The sequence below is a fragment of the Diadema antillarum genome, unplaced genomic scaffold (assembly GCF_040938485.1).
Source record: "Diadema antillarum isolate AM-2024a unplaced genomic scaffold, OU_Dant_1.0 seq00002006_RagTag, whole genome shotgun sequence".
Classification (NCBI taxonomy): Eukaryota; Metazoa; Echinodermata; class Echinoidea; order Diadematoida; family Diadematidae; genus Diadema; species Diadema antillarum.
The window spans coordinates 167,499-191,923 of record NW_027272662.1 but is presented as its reverse complement, the minus strand read 5'-3'; the positions used below and the strand labels follow the sequence as shown (position 1 = coordinate 191,923).

General features: G+C 38.9%; 1 protein-coding gene across 2 annotated transcripts in view; it reads left to right on the top strand.

Annotated features, from left to right (window-relative positions):
* The window catches only part of LOC139713575 (cAMP-dependent protein kinase catalytic subunit beta-like), a 72,331-nt gene extending 48,630 nt beyond the window's left edge, over window positions 1-23,701 (top strand). Inside the window, exons 7-11 of one of the 2 annotated variants that reach the window (XM_071625289.1) lie at window positions 1,611-1,737; window positions 3,045-3,140; window positions 5,499-5,621; window positions 20,527-20,691; window positions 22,793-23,701. In XM_071625289.1, coding sequence (XP_071481390.1) covers window positions 1,611-1,737; window positions 3,045-3,140; window positions 5,499-5,621; window positions 20,527-20,691; window positions 22,793-22,918 — 637 coding nt within the window. In that variant the 3' untranslated portion in view covers window positions 22,919-23,701. The remainder of the gene's footprint in view (window positions 1-1,610; window positions 1,738-3,044; window positions 3,141-5,498; window positions 5,622-20,526; window positions 20,692-22,792) is intronic. The other variant, XM_071625290.1, reaches the window with a different exon arrangement.
* Window positions 23,702-24,425: the final 724 nt, after the last annotated feature.

Sequence of the window (24,425 nt, the reverse complement as noted above, 5' to 3'; positions counted from 1 at the left end):
TGAAGGGGGGAAAATCCCCTCACACTTGGCATGATTTTAATCATTTTCATGTCTGGACTTTTATGGGTGTGATTAGACTATTTAAAGACAAAATACTGACATTAAGAAGAGAAAGAAATGATGCATTTCTAAATGTGGAATGAAGATGATTATTGAAAATTGGTAGCAATCATGTCAAGTGATAATCATGAAACAAATGACTTTAATACCATTGATTGTAAAAGCCCATTACTGCATACTACATGATTGTTTACCCACTTCCTTTTGTTTTCATTGTAAACCGTAAAGCATTCTATTTTTTTGGTTGTTGCTGTGGTAGGTTTGTATGCCCACCTACACATGCACCAACAAAGAGAGACAGAGAAAGAGAAATAGAGATGAGCGCACATATGCACTGTCATCAAGTTGCGTAGGAAATGAGAATAAATAATACATGTTTTGGCCAAGCTTGCCATGATTTTGATAGAAAGACCCTTTAAATGGAAGGATTTTCTCACACTGTACCTGATATTGTACTAATGTAGTGATGCGTCATGGGGTAATGAGTAAAATATCCTTAAATTGCCTTTTAGCCAATTCATTGGGAATTGCAGTCTGCAGCAGAGAGGTGCATTCCTGTATTATTTACAGTATGAACCAAGTTTTTATTTGTTGTTTGTTGTTTTTTGTTTGTTTGTTTGTTTTTTGTTTGTTTGTTTGTTTTACCTTCAAGTAAAAGAGGATCACATACCTTGTGGAATAAGCCAGTTCGTAATTAGCTCATGTACACATTGGTACAAATGACCTTTCTTTCTTCTCAGTTGGTTAGGCACTTCACTTGTTTCAAAGCGGCATAATGCATTAAGCTTGCCCGACGTAACAATGTATGGAATTCATGTTCAAACAAAGAATGAGCTCGCGTTTAAAGCAGGTGATCAGAATACTCCATCAGTTGACAATTTAGCAGGCATCCATTTCATTGTTTTGTACTGAATGCAATAACAGCCTATTTTGTTTTATATTGCTAAATACCATTCTTGCTGTCAGGTGAATGTGTTGGCAAGCACCATTTAGATATTTAAAGGATCGCATGAATATTCATCGCATCACAGATGCTTATCTCAGTGAATTTACAAACCAAAATGCCTGTTGGTACAAATGACCTTTGTCTCCTCATGCGCAAAGTGGAATTACAAACTGGTGTATTTAAACATGATCATGATAGAATCCAAATTGAATACTGTTCCCCCATTGCTGCCTCCCTCTTCTCATAGGAAAATGTGAACAAAAACTTTATTTTTTTAAAATTCCTAAAGCAAGTTGATATTTCTAAATATTTGTGAAAACCATGATGCTTCACTGTCTTAAGATGATTTCATTTTGTGTGTGATTCAGTGCCCATCGTTGTTTAATGTAGCAATCAAAGGCTACCAGCATTTGTACAGGACATTTAAAAAAAAAAATCATATGCCACTCAATGCCCCTCCTCTCACCATGCATAGAGGACTTTGACAAGTGGAATTTCATTCTCTGGTGTATTTTTAATGTCTATGTCCCAGGTATTAAAGTGTGTGTGTTTTTTTCTCCTCTCTGTCTTCCTCTGTCATTCTTCATTCTCTCTCCTCCTGCAGTGAACCGCACTCCAGATTCTATGCAGCACAGATAGTCCTTGCCTTCGAGTACCTCCACCATTTGGACCTTATATACAGAGATTTGAAACCAGAGAACATCCTAATCCAAGATAACGGTTACATTGCAGTGAGTTACACCTCGCATTCCTTGTTGTCTTCCTCATTCCATGACGACTATACGGTGGTATCTTGGGAGGGTCATTCTGAGGAAAGTCGTCATCAAGTGACGTCCCACAAAATTTTATCCACCCTGGATTTTTCTTGCCTCCCCCCCCCCCCTTTTTTTTTTCTCCCCGTAGCTAGGGTGCAATTTGTATACCCAGTGAGATCCCAATTTTTAGTGTATTCCCAGCAATTTGATAGCAGGCATGAATGTCAGCAGTGAATTTGCTGTCTGTAAAGGCCAACATACTGTCTGCCACCCTAAAATAAACAGAGCATGTGGCCCAAGTGTTATATGTTCGGGTGCAAGGGTGTTGAGAATCATGATGAATTAGGCATGCCAACCCAGACAAGTGTGGAATAGAGTACATAAGACAATCACCCAAATGCCCCCCCACTGAAAACAGCCAGGGCCTCTCCGGTCTACTGTGTTGACGTGATAATGCAGAAGCGGCTAAAATGCCCAGCAATGTTCAGTGTCTATTAATGGGAAATCAATGTTGCAACGATTTCAAGTGGAGGCTCTAATTATTCAGTTGAGGTAAGCAGTTGATATCATCTTAATACCATGGGAGGAGTACAGTTAAAACATGATAATTAAAAGATCTGCACCTGAAACAAATTTTGAGCTATAGTCATGCTAGAGTTCACATACTACATAGAATTTTCTAGTGATTCTGCAGAATAAGGAAGGTTTTGTTTGTTTGTTTGTTTTTAATATGTGATATTCAATCTTTTGTATGTGATTCTTAAAACTATACTTATATCATCAGTTAGCCATCAAGTCTAATCTGCTATTAACATGTTTGTTGAGTTCAAGTTATTATTAAAACCTAAATAAGACAATTTGGTGAAATATAAAAGCTGTACTTTTTTTACTATAATTGGCTAGTATCATGGCTATAAAGATTGTAAAAAAGACTATAAAAGGTGTAACTCCACTGATTCATGAATGCACAGTTCCAGTAAAGTTCCAACAGTTTTGTACCATTTCTTCCTGTCAAGCATAGATGTCACAAAATGAAAATGAATGCAAACAGCAACACATCCACATAGTGATGGAAGGAAAGATTGATGTATTTTACAATGTTAAGGTGATTAAGTTTCTTTGTCTTGGATTACTGACATGTAGAAAAATTGGCATTTACGTGCTCATTGAGTCAACTCTAATTGGCCAAATGTTGTCCCCCTTCAAAGAGTGCTACATATACCCCCTTGACCCAAGTCCCGGCACCTCCCTCATTGGCCCATAAATTTCTGATCATGCTGCAGGTAACGGACTTCGGATTTGCCAAGAGAGTGAAGGGCAGAACATGGACCCTGTGTGGCACACCTGAGTACCTAGCCCCCGAGATCATCCTCAGCAAGGTAAGAACTTTGTGTGTGTGTGTGTGTGTGTGTGTGTGTGTGTGAGTGTGTGTGAGTGTGTGTGTGTGTGTGTGTGTGTGTGTGTGTGTGTGTGTGTGTGTGTTTGTATGTGTATGTATTTGCTTGTGTTGCGTATTGGGAAATTCCCCAGTTGCCATGGGAGAAATCGTAATTAACCCAACTCTATCATTGTCAGTACATCTTTCACACCATGAAGAAGTAGTCTGATATGCAAAACCTTATGTGGGCGTTGCACCAACAACCCAAATAAGACAATTTGGTGAGAACATAGGCTGTATTTCAGTGACTTAATTGGCTAGTATAATGACTGTGAAGACTGAAAGACTTTTAATAAAAGGTGTGACTCCACTGATTCATGGATGTACCGTTCCAGCAAAGTTCCAACAGTTTTGTACCATTTCATCATGTCGAGCATTTCACAAAATGAAAATGAGTGCAAACAGCAACACATCAACACAGTGATAGAAGGAAAGAATAGAATATTTTTCAGGTACATTTCTTTTTAGATGTTATTCTGTGGTGATTATTGCAAAGAACGCATCACATATGATCTGATTCATAACAAGTTTTGTATTGGGTCCACCAAAGTGTAAAACTGACCATTTGATGTACTGCTTTTGCTATTTGTCTTTTGATCGAAATAGAAAAAAGAGTTAAATAGCCATGTGTTGTATAGAAAAAAATAAATAAATCATTCAAAAGTGGACATATCATGAAATCATGTATTATCAATCAGATAAAATGACGGGATGGAAGAGCATACATTAAAAAACAAATACAAGACTTCAAAACTTAAGTTTTTACAGACTCACTGAAGAACAGCCTTCAGCTGAAGTTAGCGACCATGCCAAAAATATATAAACTCAAACTAAATTTAACACTGAGGTCTTGCATAATCAGGACAGTTTACTTTAATAACCAATTGCCTTGTAAACCATAATCTTGATTTTGTAGAAGATTAATGGCCAGGTTTCAGGACATGTTACAAGAGTAACAGTCATGGAAGTATGCAAAATGTGATAAACAGAGCTTGCAGCCTTTGTGGCTAATGGTCTGTTTTGTTCCTTTTTATGCCTCCGCCACGAAGTGGTGCCGGAGGCATTATGTTTTCGGGTTGTCCGTCCGTCCGTCCATCCGTCCGTCCGTCCTTCCGTCCGTCCGTCCGTCCGTAATGAATTTTGTGGACAGGGTAACTACCAAATCCTTTTGAGGTATCCTAATGAAACTTGGCATGTATGTGTATTAGGGGGTGAAGTTGTGCCTATCAACTTTTGGGTGCACATGCTCAAGGTCAAAGGTCAAAAGGTCAAGGTCAAATGCTTAAAATTTTACTATTTCCCCCATATCTATGCAATGCCTGAAGATATTTTCTTGAAACTTAGTGTATACATGTACTACCCAATTAAGATTCTCTGGTGAAAGTTTGGGGTCATGAGGTCAAAAAGTCAAAGGTCAAAAGGTCAAGTAAAATGTTAAAATTTCACTTTTTTCTCTGTATCTTGGAAATTGTTCAAGGTATCTTCATGGAACATAGTATATATGCATCTACTGACTGGCAGTGGTTATCTAGGGAAATTAGGGTTCATGGGGTCAAAGGTCAGGGGTCAAAGGTCAAGGGTAATACTTCAAAATTTTATTATTTTCCTTATATTTATGCAATGCCAGCAGGATTTTTTGTTTTAAAACTTGATGTATGCATGTATAACCCAATAGAGATTCTCTGGGATTTTTTTTTTTTGCCAAGAAGGTCAAAGGTCAAAAGGTCAAAGATCAAGTGAAAGTGCTGAACTTACTTCTTTCTCCATATCTCGGAAATGGCTCAAGTTATCTTGAAACTTAGTACATGCTGAATTTATGTATGTTCTGCCTGACAGTGATTCTCTTATGAATCAAAGGCCAGATGAAAATGATAACAATTTACTGTTCAATACAGAAATTGCACTTTTTCTCCATACCTTGAAAATTACTCAGTGCATAAACTTATGAAATGGTCAAAGTCAAGTTAAAGTTCTTAAATCCCCAAATACATGCTCTCTTATTCATCCAATTAAACATAGGTCAAGGAAGGTAAACATTCAATACATTTGTGACAAACATGTCATTTTAATATTTTGCCAATTTTGTGAAAATGTAATCACACATTGTCCACATGTACTATAGACCTATTAGGAGAACCATGCATTATGGCGGAGGCATACCAGTCGCCATAGCGACATTTCTAGTTATTTTTTCTTTCTTTTGTTCCTGTTTTTGCTGTGTTGTTCCTAGTGTACAATATTGAATTTCTTAACTGTTTTCTTCTTCTATTTTGTCTGCTCGCATTTACACCATTTCCAGGGCTACAACAAGGCAGTTGACTGGTGGGCCTTGGGCGTACTCATCTACGAGATGGCGGCAGGCTACCCGCCCTTCTTCGCTGACCAGCCCATCCAGATCTACGAGAAGATCGTCTCAGGAAAGGTACGTATGCACTCCATGCCGTAGTTGTTCCCATCCCTCGCGTGATTTGACCGGAAGCTTTCCAGCCGTGTCCATGATCGGGCTCCCCTTGGTTGCTAGAAAAGCCTGACGAGGCTTGCGCGTGAGAGGAATGAATGAAAGAAAGCTGACATGCAGGTGTGCAGAGTAGGTACCGACAAAACCTGCTTTACTGCCAAAATGCTGGGAATTAATCAACTTAGGTATTCATCTTTAAACCTTTACTATCGCACAAGCATTGCATTGCCCTACATATTTTTCTCTCTATGAGTAGCTGTCAAGAGTACAGTGTTTGAGTTCAACAGTCTTCCATGGTTCTGTTTACTTCAAGGCTCTTCTACGAAATCCTGTACCGTTTGTTTACAGTGGCTGCATTATCCATCATTATTACAAGAAGTTAATGACAGTTCCTTGAAAACAAAATTGAATTAAAAATTGTCTTTCATTAAATAATCATAAAAAGGATCCGGTTTCACAGCATCCTGTAGAGCTCATTTGCCATGTTTGTACTCCAGGAGTTTCGAGGAGGGTTTAGTTATCTGTGCCCTAATGTGTTTGTGTTGCTGTGGTGAGCACGTTGAACTGCAGATGAGTCATGCGCAGTACTGAATACTGCCTGGCACATTGTCCTTGTGACCCAGGAGATGTTCTGGAGTTACCCCAGTGATATTCTGTACTTAGTCGATTAAATAGTTTGCCACAGGGTTTATGACCATGTAGAATACCAACATCTTTTGAATTGAGGCTCATTAGTGTGGGTGAAGCCTTTGATACTTCAATGGTCCAACCACTTTGTGATAGCATATGTACAGAGACATACAGTGTTTGTTGCTGTACTACGTTATCTTTCCTATTAAATGCCTGGGGCTGCAAGGCTGTGAAGTCCTAGCATGTTTTTAGGGTCAGCCAAGAAATGACTGATGATTCATCTAGATCAAACTGTATGCAATTTATGATAACTGTGACAATGCATTTTGCTGATATAAATTTGGGATCTGTAGAGGTAATGGATAGAGGTCATACTGTGGAATGTATGATTTTGTTTTTAAAGATAATATGTTAACAGAGCCAAATAAGAATACAGATCAACTGAGATATTTATATAGGGTTATCTTAAGCTTGGGGTAGTTTTCCCAGGTCAAAGGTCAAGTTAAATGGGATTCATCCATCCTGTAGAATTGCTGGCAACTCATGTGAAGAAATTGATGAGATAAGCAACAAGGGTATAACAGTAACAGATGATTTGTCAATAATATTTTAGGTAATGAATAATGAGGTTTAGAGTTCAAATAGCAAGTTGGACCATTTTACTTTCAGTCACTGGGTAGGTGGAAAAAAGAAAGAAAGAAAAAGGACACAGCCAGGACAAAAATTTGCCTAGTGACAATGATTAAGGACTCTCTTGAGTCTTCCCCACACCCCCCCCCCCCACACACACAAATAGTTTCTTGACCCTTCCTCCTCAAGTAGTCAGGATATAAAGACAGATAAATGGATGATACATTTTAGATGTATGTGGGTTTATGGACATGTTTTCATTAATTTTGTCTTTAATTTCTCAATTGAGATAGACTGGGGTGTCATGGTGTATACCCTTTTCCCCTCCTGAAGAGTTGTCACCCTTTCATGCCAGTCTTCCTCATTTAACCCAGAATTTGTCAGTGCAAATTGTAATTTGGATGGGAATTTAAGAATGATACGTATACAATCAAAATGCTGCTTCTCTTGCTAATGAGGACCTGTCATGCATGGAACTGTAATGTTTATTATTTTTCTCTTATGTTTTTTTTTCTCTGCCAAACGTATCTGCCAATTCATGATATTAGGGAATATAAAGTTGTATTTTACCAGGATGTCACAACGTATTCGGGACAAATTAGGCTATTTGAAGGCACAATTAGCCTATTTCGTTTGGACATGCCCCCGATGCTCTGCAAATGAGGAGTATTACCTTTGAAGTTTTGTCCTTTATGCTAATCATCAATCAGCGGCGCCCCCTTTCTAGACAGCATGTCTGGCTTAGACATCCTGATGGGATGCAGGGACAGTATCGGGAGTATTACTCGAGTGTGCCCATTCAGATTGTGAGAGAGAGAGGGAGAGATTAGTATGTTTGATGCAGACTATGCATATTTGATTTGCTGAGAATATTATGTAACGAGGGGTGTGTGTGTGTGTGTGTGTGTGTCCATGTGTGTGTTTTAGTGTGTGTTTATGTGTGTGTGTGTTTTAGTGTGTAGCCAAGTGTGTCAAACACTCTACTTATTGCATCCCTCTGAGCATTTGCTGCCTGGATAACACTGGTATTTATATCTGAAGCTGTCATGCATATATACATTTATTGCAAATGGCACTGTGCCTTGATATGCTCAAAAAGGCACTTATGAAGAAATCTCATATGCCGTGAAATCAAAGGTTGTTAAGTTCACCCACAGTAAAGATTACCTAGAATAGTACTTTGGCTGATTACGTTCTTTGTTAAGAATTCATAGCACTATGTAGTGCAGTTTTCATTAAAGAAACGTGGAGGATGCTACATTAAATTCTGAATCTAAATGATAAAAGTGAAGTACCCCTCTAATTTATTTTATCCTTAACGGCATTATTTACCAGTTGCAGATAAAACAATAAAAAAAACAACTTTAGTGCTTCAAAATAGTTCTAAAATGTGAGTTAGGGATAGAAACAACCAATGTAAAAATGTTAATCAGTATAATCAATGTTAAGCGTTATTAAGTGAACAACAGTTATAATGAAATTAATTCTAGAATAAACCATCTGCAGTTATGGTTTCTTAAGAAAATTAGTGATATCTCCTTTATATATTTTAGCCTTTATTGCAAAATTGTTTATTTAGTAGGATGTTTTGTGATACAACTGACCTACAAATATGCGTCAAATATGATAACTCAAACATTTTTAAATCGCTGCTCCCAATAGTAAACGGTGCCTTTGATAGCCAAGGAACGGCTGATTTCAGCAGAAGTTTGAAATGGAACACAATCTCAATTTTGGGGCATGTAGAGTGATGTGCCTATCCATGGTTTAATTTCATTAAACTCCACTTTGTCATAGTCAAAGAAGATATGACATGTGTAGCCAAACCTTGACTCAACAGAAATATTGAAAGTTTCAATTTGTGATTATCAATAAAAAATTTTAAAAAAGGAGAAAAGCTGTTAACCCTCAGTTGCATAGTACCTGTTATGCTTTGCCCACATAGCTTAATCCATATCATTACTTGAAGCATAAGTTATGATATGACTTCACCATTTGATTATGAATGCATGTGAATTTGTAAGGGCAAGCTTTCATTGTTTCTATGATATATGCATGCGCTAATTTTCTTGAAATCTTGGCCATGGATTGTGCAGTCATTATTACCATGTCCTATAGGGAATTTCTTAAACACAAAGATGTCAACAATAAAGAATTATTTAAGGACGTGCAGAGGTTGCCGAACGTAGACTTGACTTCAGTCCATGCCATTTGAACCAAAAATTGATATGCCACTACCATTCTCAAAACTTTTTCTTTCTTTTTTATAACGTATTACTGGGTCTTTCTATACAAAAGGTGTGATGATAGCAATTCTTGCTAGAATGGTAACTTTTCGTAGCAACAGCCAATTAGGAAGCAGAATTCTTGTCAATACCATGACGCTTGCTAGCAAGAATTGCTATCATAGCAACTTTTCTTTTTTAGATGAAATGTAGGCTGGGTCGCATGCAAGTGCAGTAGCATTTGTGCTTTCTCAACAAATCAACAAATTAGTGAGCACTGCATCATGAAGTATGATTGACTGACTGCCGCAAAGGTGAATCCTCCAACCCCGCAGCTACACTCCAAAATGCCACGCCCCGCAGACACATGTGCACAGCCGGGCAAATGTTGCATGCTAGCGAGCGGTCATGTGTCAAACAGATGAGCAAATAATGGGCGCACTTACAGTGAGGCTACAACATGAGCATATGATGATACTGATAGGGAGCTAGGGACTGGTTCGGTGCTTTATCAAGTCTCTATGGACCAGAGGAGAGCCGTTGTGAAAGGGCAAGGAAGGCGTTCTTGAAGGGCAATTGCTTACCTCGTTAACTCCCATCACTATAATTAGATCTCGGCATGCAATAGAAGATCCCTGAAAGACAGATGCTTTAAAAAAAAGGAAAAAAAAAAAGAAAACAGAAACAAACGAAGCAAGAACTGAGGTTCTGTTAGAAGTCCTTATGTTTTATGATCACCACAGAGTGTAGATTATTGTGAATCTGTGTAAATACAGCATATCGTCGCTGGGGTGATACACCTCGTATCTACAAAATGTCAAATGTCCAGGAGAGCAAAAAAAACGTGGCTGCCAAAGCACTATATCAAATGGGAGAGCCCTTCCTTTGACATGCCATGGTGGCTTCATTTTTGGGGTAAGACAGCTAAGATTTGGACAGGACATCACTTAACTGATTATCTGACCATTTATCAAAAAAAGAAAAATCATTTTCACCAAAATTTCAGATGCGAGGTCTTGTCACCCCAGCAACGATATGTGTGTATGTATATATATTCATGCGGTGTGTGTGTGAGATCCTGTACTGGTGTTGGAGAATATGCATGAATGTTATTTTGTGTCTATACAGCTGCAGGGAGGTCCACGAGGGGTTTTAGCATGTCGCTGCGACATGCTAAAATTTTTGCGCGACATCCTTTAAAACGTGCGACATTCTAAGCGCCATGGTAAAAAAACTGCGACATGCTAAAGTAACTAACTCTTAACTTACAAGGAAATGACTTATAGGGTGTTCCTTGTTGAAAGGAGCAGCAGTTTACAAGAGCCAAAAGTTTATCCACAGTCACCGCACCGATCACGACACAACGCGGCTCAAACAAGCTGCAGTACTCGCACAACACCACATCACACACTTGCTCACTCACGTCTCATCTCCCTGCTGCTCACATGTACATGCCATGGGATTGCGCTCTGATTCGGGATCCACACACACAGCAATTTGTGTGAAGTTACACCTAGCCCGTGCAGCGGCACGTTGAGACAGCCGTCTGTATGTAATACTGTATACTGTATGTGAGAGGGAGAGAGAGGACGGAAAGAGAGGGTCGGAGGCCGAGGAAGGCTGACACGTGCTCGCTTGTATTGTTGTCACGCTTGTTGTCGGGTTACGCAAAAATAAACGATATGAAATGCACACCCCCTCCGCCAAAGCTTGTATATACAGTAATATATATTTGCTGCTTTGGTTTGTTCGTACTTGTTCGTTTGTCTGCCTGTCTGTCTCTCTATTCGCAAAATATTCAAAAGTTGGGAATAGATTAGGATGAAATTTTCAGGAACAGCTGGTTGGTAAAATGGCGCAAGGAACAGATGATTAAATTTTGGTAGTGAGAAGGATATTGATACCACTGGAATTCACCGTCAGGATATCCAGGATTTTTTCTCAGACTTTGTTTCGTATATTTGAAAGGATTCGTGTCAATTCTTTAGGAAGCTTGCCATCGGCATAGCAGTTACGCAAAATTAGATGCGTTCGAAGCATTGCCGCAGAGAGAAAATTACCTCCATCTTTCGTTTAAAAAAAAAAATCAAAAACAAAAACGAACGATGGAGTAAGCAAATGCAAATTGTTTAATCTTTTTTTTTTGTAGATTCAGCTGGTTATTTTTTATCTAAAAAGCCATGCGTTCCATTTGAACCTTAGTAAGTTGGATTTTACTCGAGCGCCGAAGTTGAATTTCTAACGAATGAAATCGATCGCAGCAGGAACTCAAGAATGTGCCATATTTTAACATCCAAGGCCACCCGCCCTATTAAGTGTGGGTTTTGTTTGTTTGTTTGTTTGTTTTAATCATAGTCCTGGAATAACGGGGGTGTCCGAAGAAATCTATGATTGAGAGTGACCTCCTGGTTGTGTTGTTCAGCGAGTATGTGATGGGGTGATCGAATGCATGCTGTGTGGTGTGGTAAAAAATGAAATAAAAAGAAAATAAAAATGAAGAAGAAGACAAAAAAAAAGAGTGCTAAACAAATGTGTCTCGTGTTCTTGAGGGTGATTGAGGGGATGAAAGAATACAAAAAAAAAATTGTACTTAGTAACACAGTAATAGAAAACTTTCGGTCATCTACGAAACGCGCTTCCGCGCGAACGCTACAAGACGTAAAACGGGTCAAAAATCGACGCATCAATTTCCACAAAATCTGCCATAACTTTCAAACTATTTAAGAAGCAAACTTGGGGCGCCCGGATTCTGAAAGTGGACACTTTAGGGATTAGTTATGTGTATATATCATTATTGTAACATTTGGAGCAGTGACGCAAATTTGATCAGAAAAGTACCTTATGAGCAGATTTGTCTATGACTTATAATGTCCAGTCCAAATTTGACGAATTTGAGCATATTCTTTTGTCTTGCAATTCTTCCACATGGGATATCTCGTGAACGGAAGGTCACACGAACTTGGGGCGGACGGTTTCAGAAAGTAGAGATTCTGCACATTTTTGTGAAGTAAGAATCTTGTTCATTGGTTTAGCAGTCCTGACGCAAATAAGCAGTAAAGCTAAACTACCCAGTCACAATTGTATGCTGTCATAGTGAAATTATGTGAACATGATGTCTCTCTACGCACAGTGCTGCAGGCCACCCCCATTAACGTGTCGACTAGCCACGCGCCCAACACGCACTCACTTTCGCCAGCGTGTCGAATTTTCTGCGTGATATGAGGGCGAAAGTTTGTCCTGACGAGTCGAGTACCTAGCTAGTAGGCGCTAGGCTAATATCAGAATTTTGGGGAGCAAGCAGTCGCCAGCACTGGGAAGTGAGACATACAATGTTCAACTGAATTCGACGAGTACTCAATAACTTTGATTTCATGATGCAGCAGTCAAAAATAAGCAGGTTTTTCACTGCTGCCTCTGGCAGTGCCTCTTCTACTAGTAGCAGGCCCAGTACTAGTAGTAGTTCTACATCTAATGACGATACCGCTGTTGAGGTGCAAGAGACCACGGCCACAGGCGGTGATGATCCTGCGCATTGTCCTGTCCCTTCTAAAAGGCTGAAGAACACAAGTAAAAGACCAGGTCAAAGAAACGAATTCTATCACCCATGGCTCAAGACGTACCCGTGGCTAGACTATGAGGAAGACAAAGGTAAGCTTGTATTAGTTGGTTAATTTACATAATTACTTGCAAATTTAATCGGAGTTTTCAAGTTTACTGTATAATGGAAATAATACGAAAGTTGTTCTAAAAAATAAATAAAACGTGATGCAGATACATGTAGTACCGGTATGGAGGTGTATCCTATTACCGAACGATTTTTGTTTTATTGCTCCAAACGGACAACATTATGCAATAATTCAGCCAAAAATATCCTTAGTTCTATAGATAATTGAAATGCTGATGACTTTAGCTGTAACGAAAATACTTGAAAAATAAGCCAACTTCTAGAAAAAATCCGTATTTCAAATAACCCTTCCACAAAAGTTGTCTCTTTTTACCGACGCAAATCGTATTGTATTTACCGAACGTGCGCCCTCTGTATGGGGAAATTCGTACGTTGTATTTTCGGTCAATGTTTATTAACGCAGGACAATGAACATCGAAATTTTAGCAATTATTACGTAAATTTGAGGTAAATTACGTTTTGTTTTGTGTTTTGCTGCAGCTTAGCAATTTTCGGCACTGGCTTCCCCTGTGAGATAACAGCGCGTAGTGCAATAAATGCTTATTCGAGCTGTTGTACGCGCTCCATTGACAAAGTACGCGTTCGGTAATAGGATACCGTTCGGTAATAGGATACCTGACTATACGTATAATTCAAGCTATGAAGACAAGAGTAGAAAACAAAAATCAGATTTAGCTGATGGGCCCGGTAGGTAGCCGTTAGGGTGTGGGGGTATTTATGTAAGACCTGTACATTACCCACGTACAAAAAAAAAAACTTGTAGAAAGCCGCTTTTACAGCACTACAGGGGTTAGGCGCTATGGGGTTCATGGTATCTGACTATCAAGATTGGGGGAAGTCTACATAACAGGTTTTTAGCGTAGAATACATTGGAAATGGGGAAAGTTAGAACAATTTATTCCCTGGACAAGACAACTAATGATTAATGTTACATGGATTAGCGTGTTTGGGCTGACCGCCGAGACGAGGTCGGCGAGGTCTCTCGGGGCCAATAAACTTCATCTGTCGGCAAGAGACTAGCAGCCATCGCGTTGTGCTTGGCAGCTTTTGATCGATGGCATTATCTTCAGAAGGCAGGTTGTCCAAAGGGTATCAATTTCAGTGGTGATAAGTATTAAAGGTATGAAAATCTGAAATGTTCCAAATGGATTTTCCCCATTTGAAGTTGTCAGAACGATTGTATACACTTCAGTCCTTGTTTTGGGTGCCTTTCCCAAAGTGATTTAGCTGGTGATGTATGTAGCACATTCGGTTATGGTTCATGACTAAGCTGGGTGGTATAGATAGCCCTTTCGGAGGTGAAGGTCACAACCAGGTGAAAAGTCATAGACAGGGGTCAACATACTTTTGGAATGAAACCCAATTTCAAGTTTTTAGGCAAGTTGCAATTATAGGTAAAACACATTCTGCAGGTGATTGCCAGCTTATAGTACCGAAGTAATATCAATTATCCCAGATTTTTGTAATCTTTATCTTAAATTTTAGCATTAATCTACCGGTATTTTATTCATACAACTATCAATTACATTCATGATGAATGTAATAAATTAATTGGTAGTTGTATAAAAATAAAAGTAATAAAGAAAAGTAGTTTGGATAAAATGATTTTATATTCAATTTAGCTCCAGGTAGCTCTATATTGTGCAGCATCAAGTCTTGGTGCAATTTTTGTTCATATTCTCTTTTATTTTTCCTCATTATCTCTGACTCTAAAGGGATGTACTGCACATGGTGTACAAAATATGACATCGCCAAAGTAAGGGGAGTGCACGTGTGGGTATCTGTGCCGTGCACAAGCTATCGCGAAGCCTCACTGAAACAGCATCAAAATTCTACAGCCCATCAAGTTGCTTTGCAGATGAAGACCCAGGCAGACGATGCTGCCAAGAGAGGTGGAATCAAGGAAGCGCTGGAAACCGTCGTGTCAGTCGAGCGGCAAGCATTCATTGCAGCTCTCCGAATAATGTACTTTCTAATGAAGAAGGAGCAACCCTATACCTCACACTTTGCAGACCTGATTGAACTCAGTATCATCAACGGCTGCTCGTATTTGAACTCTCTTCATGTTCAGGGTTCAAAAGGATACACCTCGAAACGCACCATGCAAGAGATGGTGACTGTTTTAGGCAAGTTAATTGTCCTGTCTAATAATATAAATATAAATAAATTTCAAAATTAAGACATCACATGAAATGAAAATAATGTCTGTGATTAAAATTGCAGATTGAAACAAAGGAAAATATAAGTACACTTAGTCTTACTCTTAGTCACAAAACAAAAATGAAAGGAAAGTGGAAGTGTAGTCACAAAATGAAAGGGAGAGATGTGGCATGGTATTGTACCAACTGTTTGTTAAGTATGATGTCACATTGTAAGACGCATGCATAACATGGGCGTAAAGTCTTGCTCTTTTTATCAGTCTTTATTCCCTTTTGATAACATATTTACAATAACCAATTTTACATACAGGTGATGTAGTGCGCCAACAGGTCCTGGAGCATGTGAGGTCCAGCAAGTTCATAGCTCTTCTCATTGACGAGACCACTGATGTTAGTGTGGAGAAGCAGCTGATCTTATATGCCAAGACAGTAGAAGACGGAAAGACGCATGTGTACTTCCTAGGAATGGAAAAGGTTTGCCATCTTACCTTTTAACTTGTATTAATTCAATTTCACTTTGACATTCACACATATTATAAGGTTAGCTCAATTGTTATTGTCTGACCCAATTCAAATCATATTCTGTATTTATTTGTAGACAGTTCACGGTTCAGGAACATTAAATTGCAACTGATTTTTTTTTCTTCAGTTGGATGATGGCAAAGCACAGACAATATTACAGGCAGTCAAATCATTTGCCGAGAAACACGACATTCAGCTTGCTGGTCGTCTTGGAGGATTCGGGTCGGATGGTTCCAGTGTCATGGTTGGTCGCAGGGGAGGGGTTGCTGTCCTTCTGAAAGCAGTAAGTCACATATACTAAAATCCAATATTCCAAATTACTTATCATCCTGAAAGAAAATTTCCAGAAAGTTTAATTCAAATTAAAATTTAAATCAAAGTTTGATATATACACATGTAGTCACAATGAATTTCTATTTTTGTTTGAAACCCAAGACCTGCTGATTACAAGCCAAAAGTCAACCACTAGTACTACATCACCACACCACACTAACACACATCACAGTTTGAAAATAAGACTTTAGAAATCTTGAAACAGAAATTTATTGTATCTTTATTCCTTTGTCATTTATCTCATGTTCAATGTATATACTAGGAGTGTAGTTTCGTCGTTGGAAACCACTGTGTTGCCCATCGAGAAGCACTGGCTGCCAAGTCTGCATGCGAGGCCTTGCCACGGGTGAAGCGTTTCCATGATACCCTGGAGTCCATTTTCTGGTTTTTTGAAAAGTCTCCGAACAGGACAGCAGTTCTCCGAAACATCCAGGTACTTGTTTATATATACATATATATATAAAAAGGATAAATCAGTTTTTCTTATACTTTTATGAATAATGGTAATGCAGAATCTACACTCATTTATCATGATGTACACTACAGTACATTTTTGCATCTAATCACTCAAATCAGTATCTTTCAATATTGTCTAGTCGCTGTACTACAAAAAGTAATGTGGTCTCACTTCATTGTTAGTTATTCGTATTAGCATAATGTTCAATTTATATCTTTAAAGCTGACCATGGATCAGCCTCGTCTAAAGCCCAAACAGCCGAAAGCAGTTCGATGGTTGTCACATGATGCTGCAGTAGACACAATGCGGCAGATCCTACCTTGCGTAATCATGGCACTCGAACATGAAGCTGAAGTCAATGACGAGGACAAGGCTGTAGGTCTCCTGAGGAAGGTGAACAAATGGGATTTCACTGCAATGCTACACATGATGTCTGACGTTCTCCCTCTGCTGTCTGTCCTGTCCAAAAGGTTTCAGGTATGGCGGGTATACTGATACAGACTTACATTTAATTAGCTACACAATTGTATACATGAGTAACATTTTAAAATCACTTTCTAATTTTTACTTTACTAAAATTCTATGATTGTTCTAAAATAGGTTTATGTTGTCAACAGTTGTTTTAGCCTTCAAAGATCATTCTTCCTTATTATATAGGAACACAAATTCATATATTTTACAAGTTGCTGTGTTCACATGTTTGTAGACTTGACATGCTTAAGTAACAATGAACATCATATGACACTAATTTGACATACTAAATCTTGTTTACGTTCCTTTCATGATCCAGACTCAGTCACTTGATATGTGTGGCATCAAGTCATATATCCAAGCAGCCATAACAGCTCTGGAAGGTCTACTCGTTGTCCCAGGCAAGTACACATCAGAACTGAGGATGCGGCTACAAGACCTCACTGATGCCGGCTTCAAGATGAAGGCCAGTGAGCAAGATCTGCAGGACTTCCAGAGAACCGTAATTATAAAGCAAAATCTAATAGTAATAAGATATCAGAGTTGTTCATTTTCGAAAAATAAGTTATTCGTTTTATGTATTGCTAATTTAATACACATTGTCAATGTTGTCTTACTCTATAAAAAAAAAAAATATATATATATATATATATATATATATCTTCCCTGTAACCATAACCAGGTCCACACACCTTACATACAAGCCTTGATCAACCAGCTGCAGGTGAGATTCCCACACACAGACCTCTTGAATGCCTTCTCTGTCATCTTTGACCCAAGCAACTATCGTGGATTAGATGATCAGAACGCCCTATACTATGGGGAGGAAGAACTTGATGTGAGTTTTCTTCTTTTTGAATTTAATATGTTTTAGTTTCTTTTTATGTTCATACCAGTAATCATATAATCTGTAGTAAGTTGTATAGATACCGCATACTTAGAGTCTCTGAAGTCACTACATTCCATACATGTGTATATATTAAATTGCAATACCGCTGACTCAAGGTGTTTGTAATAGCTACAGCCAAGTTGGGAAAATATCAAACAACATAAAACCATCTTATTAAAAGAAGATAAAGAAAAATACTCCTGAGTATATAATATCATCCAACATATTATACATATATATTTTTGTTCAGCTCTTGACAGACCACTACAAGGATGTCCCCATAGTAAGTGCAGATGCTGCAAGGCGGGAGCACTCTGCACTAAAAGCTCTGCTGAGGGACAGTGGCCAAAGGCAGAGCTTCAGTGATGTCCTTCGGGACATGTGTACGGTGCATGCTGATGCAATGCCTGTACTATCATCCCTTGCCCAGTTGGCTCTAGTTATCCCAATGAGCACGGCAGGTGAGATAACCCTGTCGCGTCAATGATAATCAAATCTGATTGGCAATAAGTAGTAATATATTCAAGATTCAGTTGATACTTTCTTTGTTATTATTAGTTTTAAGTTTTTAGTTTACTCAATTCTTTGTTTCAATTGAATGTAAGACTAACTTGCTTATCTAAATTACCATTTTTTTTTCAGATTGTGAGAGAGGCTTCTCCGCAATGAAAAGGATCAAAACAGACAACCGTTCCCGGCTGATCCAGGACACCCTCAACTCCCTCATGATTGTCAGTGTGGAGGGCTCCCCACTTCCTGCCAATGACTTCCCCTTCGACAAGGCTGCGGAAGACTGGGCCAGCATTAGGAACAGGAGAATTGACTTATGAGCAGCTGGACTGGTACAAATTAGCGGCATGCAGATGGATCTCTTCATATTGAAGTTTGAACAGATGATGATCCTACATTTTATGCATGGAGCTGCTACTGTACATGTACTTACTCAAAATACACATACCATTAGTATTACCAAGACTTCTGTTTATCATTTAAAAAATGTTGTATTGTCTCCTTTCAGGATATGTTTGTCATGATCCACTCAGCACTCTGGTAATAGTATGATCATGAAATATCTGTGTGACCACCTTCATCAGAATCTCATCTTGAATTCTCCATTCTTTGTGCAATTTTCTGTCCTGTAATCAGTCCATTCATGGCCGAAACATTGGAAGTAAGCATCAACATTTCGTAGTCTTGTAGAGTTGTTAGCACAATGTACAATACAATACGTTTGTGAAAATAGTATAAGCCTAAGGTTTACCTTTTCAACACTATCAAAGATTAAAATTGTGTCAGAGAGAAATGAAATTTACTAATACTGCTACTTAGGAAATTTAATTTCTCTCTAACACAATGTACACCTTTCAAGAAAGAAAATTAAGTGAAATATTGATGAAAGGCTTATTGTGGATAGAATTACCCAGATATGAGTTTTGTTAAATGTCATTCAAGTTAACTAATGTCTGTTTACCAGTAGGCTGCAAAAGTGCAGTTCTCACTTTTCTACACTTATCTCATTTACTTTGTGAGTCAGTACACAGTTATCTTGGCATTTCAATGTGAAACTCGGTTAACTGAAAGTAAATAAAAACAGTCAGTGTGCTGTACTGCTGGAGTACAAGTTCAAGATGTCCTTGTCATTTATCATAGCATCCCCATTGAGGAGTATATCTATTTAAAAATATATTCAAAAGGTCTAACGTCTTATGAGTAAGGATGATATATTAACATTTCAAGAAAAATTTAAAATCTTATGTCATAATCAAACAATTAACATAATAATTTTTCAGATATTAATGATTTTTATCCTGGCATTGCAGAGTGATCATGGTGATCAAAGTGTTCAAAATAAGGCGAAGATAGCACCAGAGAGCATCTAGAACCCCAGAGCTTCCAGGGCCCTTAAGCGGGCCCTGGACCCCGGCCGCAAGGGACTTCGCGCTTCGCGCTCGTGATGTGCGCTTCGCGCACATACTTTCACGCGCAAGATCACTTTTCCCCCCTGCAACATGCTAAAATTTCAAGTTGTGGACCACCCTGCAGCTGTGTGATATTCTTGCGTGTAAATAGGTCGTGTGTCATGAAGAACGTAAATAAAGGAAGTGCTCTTTGCCAAGGTCAGCCTGACTTTTAATCATTGGCTATTTCAGTTGTGCAGCCACCTAAAACTCTTACTGTGAAAGAGGGAAAAAAGGTATCTTCTGAATCTGCGATTTCAGTCCGTGCAACACAGATCTGTCTACATTAAAGAATATTCACTATTTCCATCTTGTCTATCAGTGCATTTTCGATGGTTCCACAGATTTTCTTTAAGGGATCCTTCTTTTGCTATCACTACTTTTCAGATTGTCCCCTCTTGAAGCTTCACAGAGTGTGATGATTTTTCTTTCCGAAAGATTTGAAGAACTGCACGAAATCCAATTTTCTGTTTCATAAGAATTTTGCATATTAAACTTTGACTGACATCATTAAAACTGACAACAGTTGGAGAGGGGAATGATAATAATTTGATAATATCTTATTTATCCAGGGTAGCCTCTTCAGTGTTGCCATTGCTTTACCAGAGGACCCTGCTGTTATTTATTACCCTATCGTTACCAGGTACCCATTTATACACCTGGGTCGAGAGGGACATGGTGGGTAAAAACATCGTGTCCAAGGATGTAAGCACTGGGCGGGAATCGAACTCGGGTCTTCTGATTTGGGGTGGGAGTCTCATCCACTATGCTACAGCACCCCTATTTATCTACAAACCTTGTATTTTTCATTTCCGGTAAAGAAGTATAAAATGATGAAATGAATTGCAGTGGAAATAACTTCACTCATCTCTACCCCACCCCACCTCACCTTCCCCTCTTCTCCCCTCAGGTACGCTTTCCATCCCACTTCAGTGCTGACCTGAAGGACGTGCTTCGCAACCTGCTCCAGGTGGACCTGACGAAGCGCTACGGCAACCTCAAGAACGGGATCACGGACATCAAGGCCCACAAGTGGTTCAGCTCCACGGACTGGATTGCCATCTACCAGCAGAAGGTGAGGTCGTCGCAAGAGCCGAATGAGACTCTCTGCAGAAATTCAAAATCCTGTTTCACGTTATCGTACTTAACAACGACTCAACATAAAAGATGAGGGATATATATTCACTGTATGTGCCACACATTTTGGCAGAATGTTTGGGAGTTGCAACTTGTAAGAAGATTTTGTGTGATGTTATTGTCAAGAGCGACAGTAAGGACATGAGAAATATGTGTTCTCCTTTTTCAAGAAGCAGAGCCAGCACCTTTTCAGATGGCAATTTTTTCTAAATTCTTATAGAAGTAAAATCACAACTATTTGAATGACAAATATTCTTAGAACATGGTTTACCGATTACTGTATGCACCATGTATTTCAAAGGTTTTTTTTTTTTCATGAGCTTTGCGAGTAGGGTGTTATTCTCAAGAATTTGATAACATGCGAAAATATTAACTTTGATCCCAACATGAATGTGACATGCATGCATAGGGCCTACATGTACTGGTACCCCATGATCCCACTTCACGAAACAGTAAACTTGTTGGATATATGTGACCGTGCATCACAAAATGAACAAAAAGTCGCAGCCCTTGATTTTGCGTGAGGACCTCAAAAAAGTGAAACAGGTCAACAAAGTCAATCTCGAGTTTTTCATACTTTCTGAAAGAGCTATTCTTCGTCTACATTATTTGTAAGTTTGGGTTCCTAAAATGAATTGGAAAGTGTGTTTTCAGCAGTTTTCCTACAACCCCTTTTTTGTAGAGTAGTGCAATTAGGTATGTCTTTAGAGGTCCCATTTCTTTTCTTTAAAAGTCTTTGCACATCCTTCACTTTCAACTCTTATAACGTTTGAATAGATAGTGCTACCGCCTTGAAAGTTGGCATTTATTATGGACAGAATGTGTAACATGAGCATGCTTAATTTCAGCTTAATCTGATAATCCCATCATTGTTGTTGCTACAGTGGTTTATATCCTGTTTTTTGTCCCATTCGTCACACAGACAGCATGGTTTGGAAAATTACGCGCTTGAATAGACCCTTTACTTCAGAGCCTCTTTTCTCAGTTTACACCTTTCTAGAGTGTGTACTTTCTTTCTAATATTCAGATAGGTTAGGATAGTCCATTTGAATTGAGTTGTACATCATTTTAAAGCTTAGAATCTGCTCTTTCAAAATCTGTCCTTAACTAAAAATTCATGTCTGGCGACTTTTTGTTGGTTTTGTGGTGCAGGGTCACATATGGAGTATACAGTTACTGCATTGATTATGTGACTGTTACATCACTTGCATGATGATACCTCCTGTGTATACAGAAAAAAATAACAAAATTAAAGGGACTTTCATTGACCTTTTTGAGAAGGAATTGAATGCTGTTGTCACATAGGCTGTGTAAGAACATAAAGCCCACATTAAGTCTACTCTAGAGACATGACTTATTTCAATCTTTAAGAGTGCAAATAAAAACAAAGTGATGAGTGACATCACAACCAACACAGCATTTTTCTCTGTGACCACAGGACATTGCAATGTGAGATTTATGGTCATTACTGTGTTTATCCCATTTGTTCAATCTGCCCCTTGTGTGTGAGGTATAATGCATAATTCTTTCTTTGCAGCAGAGTTTGCTTCAAGCATGCACTGATAATGAGCAACTCTTGAACTGTTATCTAGTCTTGACAGGGAACCCTCAATGTGGACAATATTGGTTTTGTTGACATTGAGATGGCCGACTCTCTTTCTTTACTTGGGCAAGATTTTAGCATGATCTTGTGTGGCTAACGTCAAAAATGCCTTCAAGGCCCAGCCTGTCAGAATATTCCATTTGAAGAATTTTATTGCCTTTTGCTTGCCTATGTGGTCTTTGTGTATTCTTTGTGTATTTAGCAACTTTCTTGCTTAATATTAGTAGGGCATTGATATACCACCTTCAGAATGCAAAACATGTCATTAAAGTTTAATACTGATGCCACAATCTCCTACAACAAAGCTTACATTGATGCACAGAACTCTACATTCCTGTTATGAAACACATACGTCTGTTTGTTTGTTTGTTTGATTTGTCGGTTAAACTTTTACTCCTACGATTTCGTGTTTTTGATTTGCTTATTCTCGCTTCAGGTGGACGCTCCATTCGTGCCGCGCATCAAGGGTCCCGGCGACGCCTCGCAGTTCGACGAGTACGAGGAGGAGGTGCTGAAGATCTCACTCACGGAAAAGTGTGTGAAGGAGTTTGCCGACTTTTGAGTCTCTGACCCCGCCTCCAGGAGTATGGGGGTGCCGTTTCCTCTCTCTATCTATCCATCTTCCCCCTTAACCAGTCTTGTGCAGGGGGCAGGGATGATTCTTTGTTTCCATCGTTGGATTCTCTCTATTTTCTTGGTGATTACTATTGTATGTACAAAACAAACTTCTAAAAGACGAGAAGAAAAAAAAAGGAAAAACAATCAAAGTTGAAATGATGCACAGATTGCCATGTACAGAGATGTTACTCTATATGAGAGATTAAAAACAAAATGACTGAAAAAAAAGAAGAGATTTTATGGAAACAACCAAAAAAAAAAGGGGTGAAAAAAATAATAAGTTGTGAGAATAGTTAAATGTGGAGTTCAAGCTGCCAGTGTTAGATTGGTGCATATCACTGGCCTGTGCATCGATGTAGGAAAGACTTATGTGTATGCATATAACAGCCAGAACTTAGAGAAAATAATAAAGATTACTTGTAGAAATACCCACGTCTGTGGGAAATGACATATCTGACCTCTTTCTTCTGGGTACTATGTCTGCATCGCGCGTTTCGCTTTTTCTTGTCTCAAATTGAAATATGTTGTGAAGTACGCTCACATCCACTTTCACCTCGCGTCAGACCATGGAAAGGAGAGAGCGAGCCAAATGCAGGCACGCAGAGGCACGTTTTGAAAACGAAAACAAAGCAAGAAAGTCAGAGATTGATGGAAAAAAAAAAGACGCCTGTCTTGTGGACTGGTTTCATTCTGCATATGTGTAGTCTCACATGATGTGAGCCTTCGTGGTTTACGGTCCACCTCCTCAGCGGCATTGCATATTTTTTTCGGCGGGGGAAGGGGGGCGGTTAAGCACAGACGGGGCTGTGATCTTGGTTATGCTGCAGAGCAGAGATCCACATTCAAGTGCCCTTTATACTCTCCACAAAATTCAAATCAACCCTCTTTCTGAAGCCATAATGGGTATGTGTGCTCTGTTCAATTCTCTTTCTGTATATACCTCGCTTGTGTGACTGTACATTACTTTTATGCATTGCACCATTCTTGTGTGTGTACAGTATTAAAGACTCACTTTCCTCTCTCCTGCATATGTGCCCTTTTGACACTCCCATGGTCTGACATTACTGCTGTTCAAAAGGGGTGTCTCAGACTTGCAGGTAACAAGAGCTGAGAATATTCAATATTACTCCACTACGTGTTTCGGAATGCTTGGGAGCAGTCATTTTGTTTTATCATATTTTTGTTTCGATTTGTCATGTTTTTGTTTTGTTCTTTTTTTTTTCTCCAAATATCATGTACGGTAACAGTGTACTTAAGAATGTAATCTTGTTTGGGAACGGCATTATATTTGGGCGGCATTGGGCTGTAATTTGAGCATGATATAATTCCCCGTGTAAGTATGATTTTGTATATGCCACTGATAGTGGCTGATGGTGAAAGGTGCGTCATAGATTTATCTATTGGTGTGTCAAGTGGCTGGGGACTGCATCATTCAGTATTTACCCGAGTTT